General features: G+C 36.3%; 1 protein-coding gene across 2 annotated transcripts in view; it reads left to right on the forward strand.

The window, feature by feature from the left end:
• NIPAL2 (NIPA like domain containing 2) overlaps positions 1-10253 on the forward strand; it is a 46189-nt gene extending 35936 nt beyond the window's left edge. Inside the window, exons 8-11 of one of the 2 annotated variants that reach the window (XM_063450301.1) lie at positions 1376-1464; positions 2543-2606; positions 6944-7038; positions 9102-10253. In XM_063450301.1, coding sequence (XP_063306371.1) covers positions 1376-1464; positions 2543-2606; positions 6944-7038; positions 9102-9169 — 316 coding nt within the window. In that variant the 3' untranslated portion in view covers positions 9170-10253. The remainder of the gene's footprint in view (positions 1-1375; positions 1465-2542; positions 2607-6943; positions 7039-9101) is intronic. The other variant, XR_010090691.1, reaches the window with a different exon arrangement.
• The last annotated feature ends 2437 nt before the right edge of the window (positions 10254-12690 follow it).

The following is a 12690-nucleotide window of genomic DNA, read 5'->3' on the forward strand; positions in this document are numbered from 1 at the left end:
ATTACGGTGTGCTGGCATCAGTTTATAACTCCGAAGGTTTGAGTGATCTGTTTACTATTTTATCTGTGTATTCCTTATTTAGAATCTCCCACGCACTGCTCAATTAAAGTGTGGAACCCATAACTATCAAATGTCACTATTCTGTCGCTACTGTAGTGATTGTAATGAAAATCATTCAGACCCTAAAATTGGCAATGAAAGTGCCTGCATTTAGGAAACCCATTGCATAGGTTAAGGTCTATATGTAAAGCAGACAATAAAGAAATAAAAAAAAATTTAAACTAAAAATTTTGTTATGTAGTGTTTTAAACTCACACATAATTGGTATATGTACAACTAGGTTGAACCATACATTTCTCTTTTATGTTTTGGTGTGTTTTTTTGTTTTGTTTTGAGAACTGCTTGTTTTTTGTTTTTTTTTCTGATCCTTAACTTTTGTTATACTACAGCATATGTTTAAAGATGTATATATTGTATCTTGCAGTATTTCACAGAGGGTGTGTAATGTTAGTATAAAGGAAACAATATATGTTTTTCTTGTAGACAAAATAGAAAAATAAAGAAGGGTCAAATACCTTACTTTATTAGCATTTTTAAGGACCCTGAAGACATTAAAAGTGGTAACAGAATGTAAAACAAATGTTTGCATTTCAGAATTATTGCCCCCACACAGTAAATAAAGTTAAATCATATGTTTCATCAAGATAAAAGTATTTAAAAGTGTTAAATGCTTATGTAATGCTATTATTATTGCCATTTATATAGCGCCAACAGATTCCGAAGCTCTTTACAATATTATGAGAGGGGGATTTAACTATAAATAGGACAATTTAAAACTTACGGGAACAATAGGTTGAAGAGGAAAATGCTAAATGGTAAAGTCCAGTCATGATCCCTTCTCACACCCCCTGTCTGTAGGAATGATATTACCCATTATAACTTCCATTACTGTTTTGAATCAGGGGGTAAGCAGATAATGTACTTTTTACATACTAACATATATTAGGGAAAATTTAATTCTCCCCTAATAAAGCTCGGGGAGAAGGTAGGACTAGCCATAGTGTTTATGTATATTTTTGTTTAGACTGTTTACACTTCAATGTTTACTATTAACACTTGATATAAAACGTAACATTCTTAGCACGTAATGTGAGTTTGATTTTCCGGGTGTTAATTTGTGGTTTCAGTCTATGCTGTTCTCTGCTCTCAGAAGGGCAGTCATTTGTTTAATGAGGGTTTATGCTTCCTGGTGTATGTGCATTAGTAAGGAATCCTGAGCCCTGCTGAATGGAACAATGTATAAATATTCATGATGCTGGTATATTCACTCACTGCCAGCTGAATCATTTTTACTTGTTTATGTATTCCCTTCTAGGTTTCTAAATCAAGCCATGCAACTCTACAATGCCACAGAGGTCGTGCCAATTAACTTTGTATTTTTCACAACCAGTGCCATATTCGCAGGTACTAATACATCTAACTCTACACAACTTTACTATGTAAAATGCATTTTAATTTTTTTTTGTCTTTGTATTCATTAAATTCCTTTTGGAGCTGATTCTGTGCAATTTTGGACTAGAAACTTAGTTGCCATTTGTCACTCTTTATAGAATGTGACGGCAGATGAGGACCATTTGGCCCATCTAGTCTGCCCAATATTTCTAAATACTTTCATTAGTGCCTGGCCTTATCTTATAGCTAGGATAGCCTTATGCATATCCCATGCATGCTTACACTCCTTCACTGTGTTAACCTCTACCACTTCAGCTGGAAGACTATTCCATGCATCCACTACCCTCTCAGTAAAGTAATACTTCCTGATATTATTTTTAAACCTTTGTCCCTCTAATTTAAGACTAGGTCCTCTTGTTGTGGTAGTTTTTCTTCTTTTAAATATAGTCTCCTCCTTTACTGTGTTGATTCTATGTATGTATTTAAATGTTTCTATCATATAATCCCTTTATGATAAATTACTTGCTTGAATTGTCAATTTGTGTAATGGAATCTGCCTATCCCCTTGTCATAAAGGGGTTAAAACGCCAACTCCTTTGTAGTTTTGTGTAATTTCTCTATCAAGAGCTATCTTACATTATAGTTCATACTCTGTGATTTTATCAAAATAATTATTTTAATGGCGGTCATGCATGTGACGTATTACCTGTGCTGTATGGATTTAGTATATGTATATTGCTTTTTATATAATTAATCTGGAGGGCTTTACATATGGCTCTGATAGTGAGACTGACTAGATGTTCAAATTCTAAATCTTTTCACATCTTCATTGAAAATATTTTGTAGCAGACTTTTTATAAAGCCTATCGCATGGACATAAGATGCTGGGTTAGTGGAAGTGATATTTAAAAAAAAAATTAAAAAAATGTTTGTTTTTTTTTTTTTTTTTTATGCCACTGTGTAAAACAAGGATGCTATTATGTTGTTATTTAAATATCAGGTTTTTGTTGTAATGGTGCACATGGTAACTATGGTAAAGTATGCTTACAAGACATGTCTTAACAATGTTTTTGTTGTGTCTCTTTTACAGGTGTGATATTTTACCAGGAATTCAGAGATGCGGCCATATTGAATATATGCATGTTTATTTTTGGGTAAGCATGTTTTTGAACTTTGCTGTGCTATTAATGGAACCTGGCCACAGTTATAGAATGTGCTATTAATTGGAAACTGGCTACAGTTATAGAATGTTTTGAGACTATATTTTAAAATTGGATGAGACTTGCCTCAAGTACACAGTAATCATCACTTTGCAACACAATATGTGATTTATAATATGATGGTTTCATAAAAATAATCCCCGTTTACACTAGAGGCTAATAATTTTAGGTTTTATTTTTTTATAAGTGATAATGTGGAAACAAAGAAATAGATTTAATAGATGACATTGTGTGTTCACTGTGGGATTGAAGATCCAATTGAATATAGATTATACTTCTTCCTTCATGTTATTGGGTTCACACGGACACAAAAGCACCGTTCAGACCTTACAATGGCCTTTGTCAAGTCATTAGTGAGAAAATACAAGAAAAATGCAGTCGTTGAATATGTGTCATCTCCTTATTGTTTCGTGCGAGACTCTAGGGCAGAACAATAGCTCACAGTATGGTGTTTGTAGAATTGCAACCATGAAACCAACTTTGAAACATATGGTCTCTGTAAGATTTGTAACCACCATAAGGAAATATGGTATCGCTGTGATCAGCACTTTTAGGGCATGTTTGCTTGAATTTCTAGTAGCACTATAGCAGAATATATTTATATGTATTTTCGGGTCTACTGTTCAATACTACTATGAAAGGAGAAAATGTATTTATTTATTATTTATTTATAAAATATTTTACCAGGAAGGATACATTGAGATTTCTCTCGCTTTCAGTATGTCCTGGGTTCACAAAAAAAAAAAAACACGCGCACACGCACACGCTCGCACACACACACACACAGTATTAGGCATTTATTTCACAGAACATAATTCAACTTAAGTAATAGAATAAAGCAGAATTGTGTCTAACTGGCACTATGTTACACTTAAAAGATTACAAAGCCCAAATGTCTCTTCCTTGGCATCGGCACTGGCATGTTAATGTACATACTCTAGATGTAGCTGCACACTGTGTGGATCAATTAGAAAGAACAATTCTGGGGCAAAGTCATCAGCCAAAGCATTCTATTGGTTTCCATGGTGATTGCTTCATTTTAGAATTTTCACCTAGATTTTTTTTTTTTTTTTGTAAAATGACTTTTTTAAATATTCAGATTTGTTGTATGAATGTACAGTTGTATGAAATGTAATACAAGCAGAAAAAAAGCGTAAGTAGGTTCTCAAAGGTACAAGCGTATGACCATAAAAGTATACAATTCTGTGAAATACAAATGACATTCTCATAAGACTTAAACATATTCAAGAAGGCATGAACACATAAGTGAAAAGCGCAAATCTATGAATGATAAAAAAATAAAAAATAAATTAGAAGCAGCATAGAGGAACCATATTTAAGTCTGGAAGAACCACCTAGTTGTCTGTCCCCTCCAACATTTTTTTTTATCTTAACCACCACCATCGCAACTTAATTCCTCCTTTCTCTCTCATTACTTTCATTTATGTTGTTCTTTAATCCCTGTTTTTTTTTTCCAAGTCTTACTGAAAAATCGCTTCTTATGCCGTGATATTGAGTAAAAATAAAACCTAAATGCAGAGGCAAAAAGCACCTCTCTGTATGTACTGTGAGACTATAACGTAAATGCTTGAATGACAATCTGGTAATATTTATGTCTTAAAGTAAACCCAAATCAATGCCAAAACATACCATTGGCTTCTGACCCGAACTTCTCTCTACATACTTTGTGTTAGTCAAAATTCTAGCAAATCTTTTGTTTTATAGGAACACACCAAGCACCATAAACTCAAACAATGAGCTGTAGTGGTTATAGTGCCTGGAGTGCCCTAGAAACTACCCATCTGAGTAGTCAAACTGTTTTAGAATGGCTTAACTGGGGAGCACCAGGTGTCAGCTCCCACCTCTGCCTGCACCTTACTACAGAGACATGGAAACTCCTAAGTAGAAGATTCCAGTAGTTCTTCTGAGCTAAGCTTTGAGGTGTAAGGCTAGCTGTTTGGTTGAGTGCAACAGCTGGTTGCTTTTGGCCAATGACCTGAGTCCTGCACCCTCCAGGCGTGATGCAGACAGTTGTAGTGGAGAAGAGGATTGTCACCCAGTGGACCCCAGATAAAAAGTCAAACCGTTCTAAAACCATCACCTCTAAGGTAGCATTACCATCCTAAAACTAAGCCTGATGGAATCCCATGTGCATTATTTAGAAGTGTGGTGAATATGACTCTAACTGAACCGTCTGCCATGCTGAAGGAAGTGGAACTATTCTATAAATATTTTAAGGTGACCTTGTCATCCAGATGATTTGTGAGATGAGCGGTCCAATTTATTAGAAACTGGATGTAAGAAACTTACATTGATTGCTAGAAGAGTATTCAATGAATTTTTCTTGATGCTTGGCACATTGCCTAGGCATTTCATAAGTTAATTCATGAATGTAATTAAGTTGCTTATGATTGAAAAAAAGCGTTTTTCATTGGTGAAATACAAAACTTATGAATTTCCAAACGTTTCCTCTTAAGCACTCAGATTTTCTTGTAACAACCACTTCCTTGGGTTCTTGATCAATAAAATAAGTTTATACTAATAAATCTTTACAAGTTGGTGTAATTTGAAGCTATAAAAGACCATTTTATATAGACACGAGCCAGTAATTAGCTTTGTATTTTGCAGTGATGAATGGCGTAGACACTTGTATAGAAACCAAGGCTTGCGTTATATTCCATTTTGGGCTCTACGGGACTCGTTTGCATCTCAAGACAATAAATAATATAATTAACAAAGATAATTGCTGTGGAAAAAATAAAGCTTTACTGTGGTTAAAAAGAAAGTTAAAAGGGGGCGGGGCCTGACTGCCGGTCGGATCAGACGTGTTTCGTCTGAGCTCCTGCTTCTGAGCTGAAATATCGGAGCTAACGGCGGGCCACAAGCAGACTCCGACCTGAAAATATGACTGCAGCACTGTTCAGGCGATGGGGATTCCGGTGATACCCGACAAGACTCCCAACGGCACCAAAGTAACCCGAACTGAACTCAGAGACTGTGTTATGTCCCCTGCTGGCATGGGCTGAGTCTGTCCCTGAGACTGTTCCGCGAGGGGTAAATCCTGAGTAGCACACCGCAGCAGACCACCCACGAGACTGTAATGCTATGTGCAAATATTTAATAGCCTGTGTGGTTAATACACATGATCCGTATTTAATAGTCTCTCTGCCCACTCGCCCTCATGGCGTTATTTTACTTATCATTTCGTTTGCATTTTTATAAACCGTTATTTTACTTATTACTTTGTCAAACGTTAACCCAGAGGCAGACTCTGAGGCATATGCATTTTTACAGCTCTAAGGTTTAATCAGCGAACACACATAGTTTGCCATATGTTTTGCTTTACCTGCTTTTAGGCTACATACTGATTCTCTTGCAAATACTATGCGAAGATGATAAAGCAATTGTTATAAGCAAATGTTAAGAGCAGCTGTTATATGCAAATGTAGGATTTCCATCTACTTAAGTGTCTACAGCGATGACCCAGCTAGCATGTACCTAGTCATGTGGATCTAACTACCTACCATACCCAATCTAGCAACGTCAAGCATAAATTGTTATTATTTACTACGTGCCTAAGTTATTGCATAGTCTAAGGTTACTTTCTAATAGTCTATCAGGATAGGCATAGCCACTAGCTACAACACGCTTTTGTTACACGACAAGTTAACACAATTAAAAAATGAGGCATCATCACTCAGCTATCGATGTACTAACCCTTTATTGTAAACCGTTTTTGCATTTCTCTCTCTTTATTTCTGAACCCCATCTCATATGCTTCAATAAAAGAAAGATTGCCAAAAAAGAAAGTTAAAAGAATACATACAACTCTTTAATATCAATAACTGAAGCTATAACCGTCTTTAGGAGAGACATGAAATTACTAATGAAACCTTTAAAGCATCTTTCTTTTTATATATAGAAATACAATATGAGCAACCAATTACATTTGCTCATAGTCCATTTTTCGATTTTTCTTCTACAGCTGCATGAATACATATAGTTTTCTACAACTATGAAAGGAGAAAAAAAAAATATATATATAATATATATATATTTTTTAAATTGCAACAAAATCTAATGCGGCGCTGCCTTCACTGCCCCAATGGACCAACCTCCACTGATTCACATGTAGATAGGCAGATGTGTTGGTAGACAGAGATGTGGGAATCTATAATCTATTATACGTGATGTTTAGATGCTCTGTTTTTGCATTTGCTGTAATATTGCCTGCTATAATGTAACTCTATATTGATTTTTGTTTTCTGTAGGTGTATTTTGTCTTTCCTTGGTGTATTTTTAATTGCAAGAAACCAAGAAAAACAACCTATTCAAGAACCTTTTATCAACTTTGGTGAAATTCCTGGTATGTATTCAATCAATCCAAGTATGAAAAAAGTTATCTTTTATTTCTTGTCTGGTTTCTTATAAGGAACCTTTCAGTGCTGTTCTCTGGATTTTTTCAGCCTAAGGTAGAGATGTTTTTTGCTGCCCCTTTTCTGCTTTGGCCCAGGTAAAATACATAATTTGTATGCCCTTTCAGTGACTTGGCACATCATGTGCATTCCCAGACTACGCTTTTTGTCCTGTTGGCACAAGAACTCATTGACCTCATGCTGTTAATATGCAGGATTCCTATGAACCTGCAGATCAGCAAATCTATTAATTATACTGGTTTAAAAATGAAGATTAATTTATTCAAACAATACTGTTTCAAAAGAAGCTCTACAGAACATTCATGCATATATACCCGCACGTTCTGTATTTAGGAACATACATAAAACGCCCTGCACTTGTCATCTGTGTAAATACTTCATGGCATCTCCCCAGCTGCCCCATGCAGGGTACCACAAACACTCTGTTTTCCTTTTGTGGGCTTGTAGAGAGATCAAATATCTTCCTCACCAGCTCAGAAACTTGCAATGCTGCGGAAGGCCCTAATATGAGGCAGGGGAGAGAGGATTCAGCCTCTGGTCTGCACCTCCATCAGGCGCAGACCTTGTGTATCTGTACGGTGAGCTTCGGCCCATTAGAGCATTGCTGTGGGTTACCGATGCTATAACAAGCGCCGACTGCTCGTGAGACAGGTACCAATGGTTCAGCTGGAGGAGGTGCAGAAAGGTGGACCTATGATCGTGGTGTGGTTAGCAATTTATTGCAAAAGTGAGGCAGCAGACAAGAATTTTGCAGTTCTCTGTGTGAGTTTGTTCATTGGCCAGAGACCCAAGGTCTGAACTGGCCCACTGGTAAATATCCCAGGACACTTCAGTTTTTGGGGCCATTCACACCACTGGTACTGCACTGTCATATATATATATATATATATATATATATATATATATATATATTATATATATATATATATATATATATATATAATCCATCTATATCTCATAATCACCACAATGGAGAATAGTGTCATTGCAGGCAGCCTTTCCACTTATATTAAATAATTTTCACATTCTAATGAGCAGTAGTCCACATATTTTCTCTTATTTTCCATTTGTCCTGTCCCAGTGCCCTCATGCTACATTTTCCATTTGCTGGCTCCCACCCTCCACACCGTTTTCACACCTAAACCAACCATTCTAAAATCTTGGTGCTATGTTGGAGGCTAGCTAGACCTTCATTGCCTTCTCCACGGAAAATCATTTTGCCTTGAGAGGTTTCCTTATAGGTACACCAATAGTAACACAGCGCCTCCTTCTGGAGACTTTTTTTAGGACATCCACCTATATGACCCTTACCATACAATGTCCATACTCTGCTACCACTGTAAAGAAATTAAACAAGGAGAACTATTCTCATGCATTGTTTTACAGTATCTCTATCTAGTTTCTTGAAAACCCATGACGATACGTTGTCTGTCTCCTTGTGAAGCTATACTTATTCTTTAATATATTACAATTGCCAAGCAGTTTTCTGTAGAAAGTCTCTGAGCCAATGTAACTAGGAGCATTGGCCTGAAATCTGTTGCAACATAGTGAAAATATTCCAATTGGACTTCATCGGAAAGTCCCGGAGGTAGAAGATTAGCTCATGCTTCTTGTGTCTGGCATTGACTCATATGAACTGGAAGCAGGAAAGCGTGTGATGGTCACATGTGCTTTACACTGTTAATAATAAGCAGCGTGTCATGGATCAACCACTATTGTATCTCTAACCGTCATCAAAAGGCAATTCAACAACAAGAAAATAAATGCAGCTCTTAAATATGGATTGCATTTTCTATTGTAGTACAGTGCCAACGCTGTAATGTAATGCATTGATTTAAAATGGTGCCAACTACATATATGTAGTGTCACATGACCCAGCATGTACAGGATCATTTATTTCTTAAAAAAAAAAAAATGTTTACTAATGTGAGATTACATTTATTTTTTGGAAAAATTATAAATATTATTTCCTTTATATTTTTTCGTTTTACAGGAAAGGAAAGTGTGGATAAAATCCAGCCAAGTGCAAACAACGTGTCATATGGAACTGTGCCTAATTAGTTAAAGCCACTGGCAAAGCGAAGAGGATGAAAGTGGGTCGTCAAAATTACCCAAAAACTTATTTATTGCCTAAATTTTCATCACTGTACTGTCTGTTCTTTGTAATGTTATACGATCGCTATAGTTTGTTTTTTATGTAAAAAAAGAAAAGTTAGAAACAACCAAGTTAACTGTTACATGTACACTAGAAAAGGACTGGGTTATAAACAGATCATTAATACTACTTCATGCTCATTATACCTTGAGCTCTAGTACATTTATGGCTGTGTTTAATTAATCAATTCAGGGGGAAGTTCTAAAATTGGAACTATGGAACATAGTGGAATATCCATGCTGGTTCTTTGAGTAGAACCCCCACGGTGTCCTTAAGTTCTGCATCTTGGATGATGTGCAACCTCAGGAGATTTAAATATTGGTGTTTCTTTTTTGTTTAAAGCGATCCAGTAATGTTACATAATTCTCAGGGAGAATGTAAAATTGAGAATATATATTTATAGATTTATATCTTCTGGATAAGTATGGTGCACAGGTTATTTTCATTAGTGTACATGTGGAGTTAATGAGCACAAATGCACTTTGGCATTATTTTATATAGTTTACATAGATGGCACGGTTATTAATTGTCATTGTATAAAACACTTTTCAGACTGGCATAATATAAACGTTTGCAGGAAGTACATTTACAATCATCCTGCAGTCAAGGTGTCTGGCGATTTAGTATGAGTGGACCGTGTGATCTACACTACGTTAATTCTTGAAGGAACTTTGTGTGATTAAATGCATCACACCTTCCATTATTCATTATCAGAAGAGTGCAAGGGGCAGGGAAACACAAATCAACATGTTCATCCAACTAATTCACAAGATATTGTGAATCCTAACCATCACATCCCACACATCGAGGGTAAGGGTTTAAAACAAGTAGTTGGGAACCCTAAAAATGTCCCAGTTATCTGTCACAAAAATAATTCTATGATGATCAGAGTGTGTAAGACAAAACATTCGAGAATCTTCCTTCTGGCATTGTACTTTCAGTTTTCAAAAATTCTGCTGATCATTGAAAATGTGTGCTTGATTATGTGACAGCATAATGTGAAGCATAGGCTACACACATTTGTAGAGTAATAGATTTATAGAGTAATAGAGTGTACACACAAAGCAGTTTCTCCAACCCACCAGTCAATCAATGTACACCAGGGGTAAAACTGCTACTGAAAGTATAGGTTCTTTGATATTCACCAAACCCATAGTTGGGTTATCTGAGAAATTTGGTAGTTGTAGCACTTCGCCTGCTCAGGAGCATTCTCCTTCCTCCCGTATTACACGTGAATATCCTTCACAGATTGGTCTTCCCTAAAAACGTGTCATGCTACCACAATTAGCCATGACTAACCTCACAAGAATTCTTAACTTTTTAAGTGCCAGGGGGTGACACATTTCCCTTACCACCTGCAATTTTGAAATATGTAAGGCTTTAGTAATAATAATATATTTGATGGTTACAAGTGCCTGTTTGGATTTGTTTTGTATATTTAATGACACTACAAACTATTAGATGAACACTATAAACTACTAGAACAGTGGTTCATAACCAAGTACCCATGGCACGCCGACAGTCAAGGCTTTGGACATTTCTTCATTTTGTTCCTAGGGAGATACTGACAAAACCAAAACCATTGGTGTGCCATGAGGACTGGTTTGAAGACCACTACTAGATGTTTGTTATTGCCCTGTTTCTGATGAGCACAACAAGATTAAAAAACAAAACAGATCACATGTCTGTAAAAAGTATATGTTTATTGTCCTGCTTTGATTTTCATTTCCTGTCCAGTGTTAATATTTAAATCTATTGTAAATATGTACCATGCTTTGTGCCAGTAGCTGCATGTAAATTAACTAAAAATCTGTTTAGGGTTGCCTCTGAAAGTTTCGGTTACATGTACCTTCATGTCCTCACACAGGGTAACAAGTATGTAACATTGCCAAAATTTGGTGAAGTTAAAGGACTGGCACTTGAATAAAGATGTTAATCTGAAGTCCTATTTCTGCTGACTGACATAAGTTCCAAAATTGTAAAGATGCAGATTTGAGTTTTGATGTTTTGTTTTGTTTTATTTAATTTTTTTTTGCTGTGAAGTTGGAAAAAAAAATTAAAGTAAATATAAATTGATGAGTCCTAAAATTGCTAGAATTTATGAATGCAGATGTTTCATTCCAAAGCCTATCTTCTTACAAAAGCCCAGTTGTTTTATTTTTCCCATTCTCATTACAGTAACTGGCTGCTGAGCGATAGGGGCATTGAGAGAAACCTCAATGAGTGGGTAGTACCCAGAGGCTTCATCATTAAGTGGGAGGAAATTAGTTACGACTGGAGTGTTGTTGGAGCAGAAGTCGGTTAGAGAGAGAAGGATACCACTACCCAGGTTATATAACAGCAGGGAAAGGGGGACTGCACTCAAGAGAATAACAAACTTTCTTTCCAGGTCATGGTGCTCCAAACCATAGAGATGGTCACATCTCCAACATGACGTAGTCAATAACAGAAGAAGCCATACCAAGGCCCATGACTGTCTGCTAGACATGTAGTGGTCTTCACACTTATGTTCTTGATATGTAATTCGGTTTCGCTAAGGAACTCCAGTGTGTAACTCTACATAACTAAGCGATAAAATGTGAAAAAGGATGAACTTGACCTATGCGTAAACTACTTGCAGTTACTCTTCACACAGGTTTAGTTTAAATTACAATCACCACTTTCTGACATAGCATATTTAATCAGTCAAACATAACTATGGCTCTCTGTAGTGGCTAGTTACCTACAGCACCCTAGTGTTGTGCCTCTGTTTAATTTAAAACCACTTACAATAGTTTTGATCACAAATAGGGTTATTCTGTTTGCCCCTATCTTGGCTGCTTTAATAATGCATAATTAACACTTCCTTATTATCATTATCCGTTTGGCCAGCATGGTTGACGTAGACTGAGAATGCTGGGGATATGTTAGCCCAGTGCTCTCAAACAAGTCCTTTTTATCGGTGTTGAATGAAATTGATAATGCAGGAATGTTGATAAGGTTAGGCAGACTATCAGCACTAATAAGCCCCTGGTTTATATAAAGCCTTTCTTAAGGGGTTTGATATTCATCTGAGGGAAGGTGACAGGGAATTGTAGGTAACAAACATTATAGCTGTCTGTATAGATTATGTTGCTTAGGGTGCCTATGTAATGTGCATATACTGGAAGATATTCTGTTCTCCATAGTCAATACCATGTACACGTCTCCTATCGTGCAAACCAAGATAACTGCGTCCTGCTAGTCATTCATATTAAAGTGAAACTGATACTTCTCTGGAATTAACAGTTCCTCAAATCCTCAACTTAGTAAATAGTATCAAAGCAATTTGTTGGGTGAACAGTGCACTGGAGGAGAGTATAAAACACATTTACTTCCACAGAACATCCATAGTCATACGTGCATCTGCTGTGACGTGCCATATGACGGGTGCACTCTTGATTGTTTG

The sequence above is a fragment of the Pelobates fuscus genome, chromosome 4, assembly GCF_036172605.1.
Source record: "Pelobates fuscus isolate aPelFus1 chromosome 4, aPelFus1.pri, whole genome shotgun sequence".
NCBI lineage: Eukaryota > Metazoa > Chordata > Amphibia > Anura > Pelobatidae > Pelobates > Pelobates fuscus.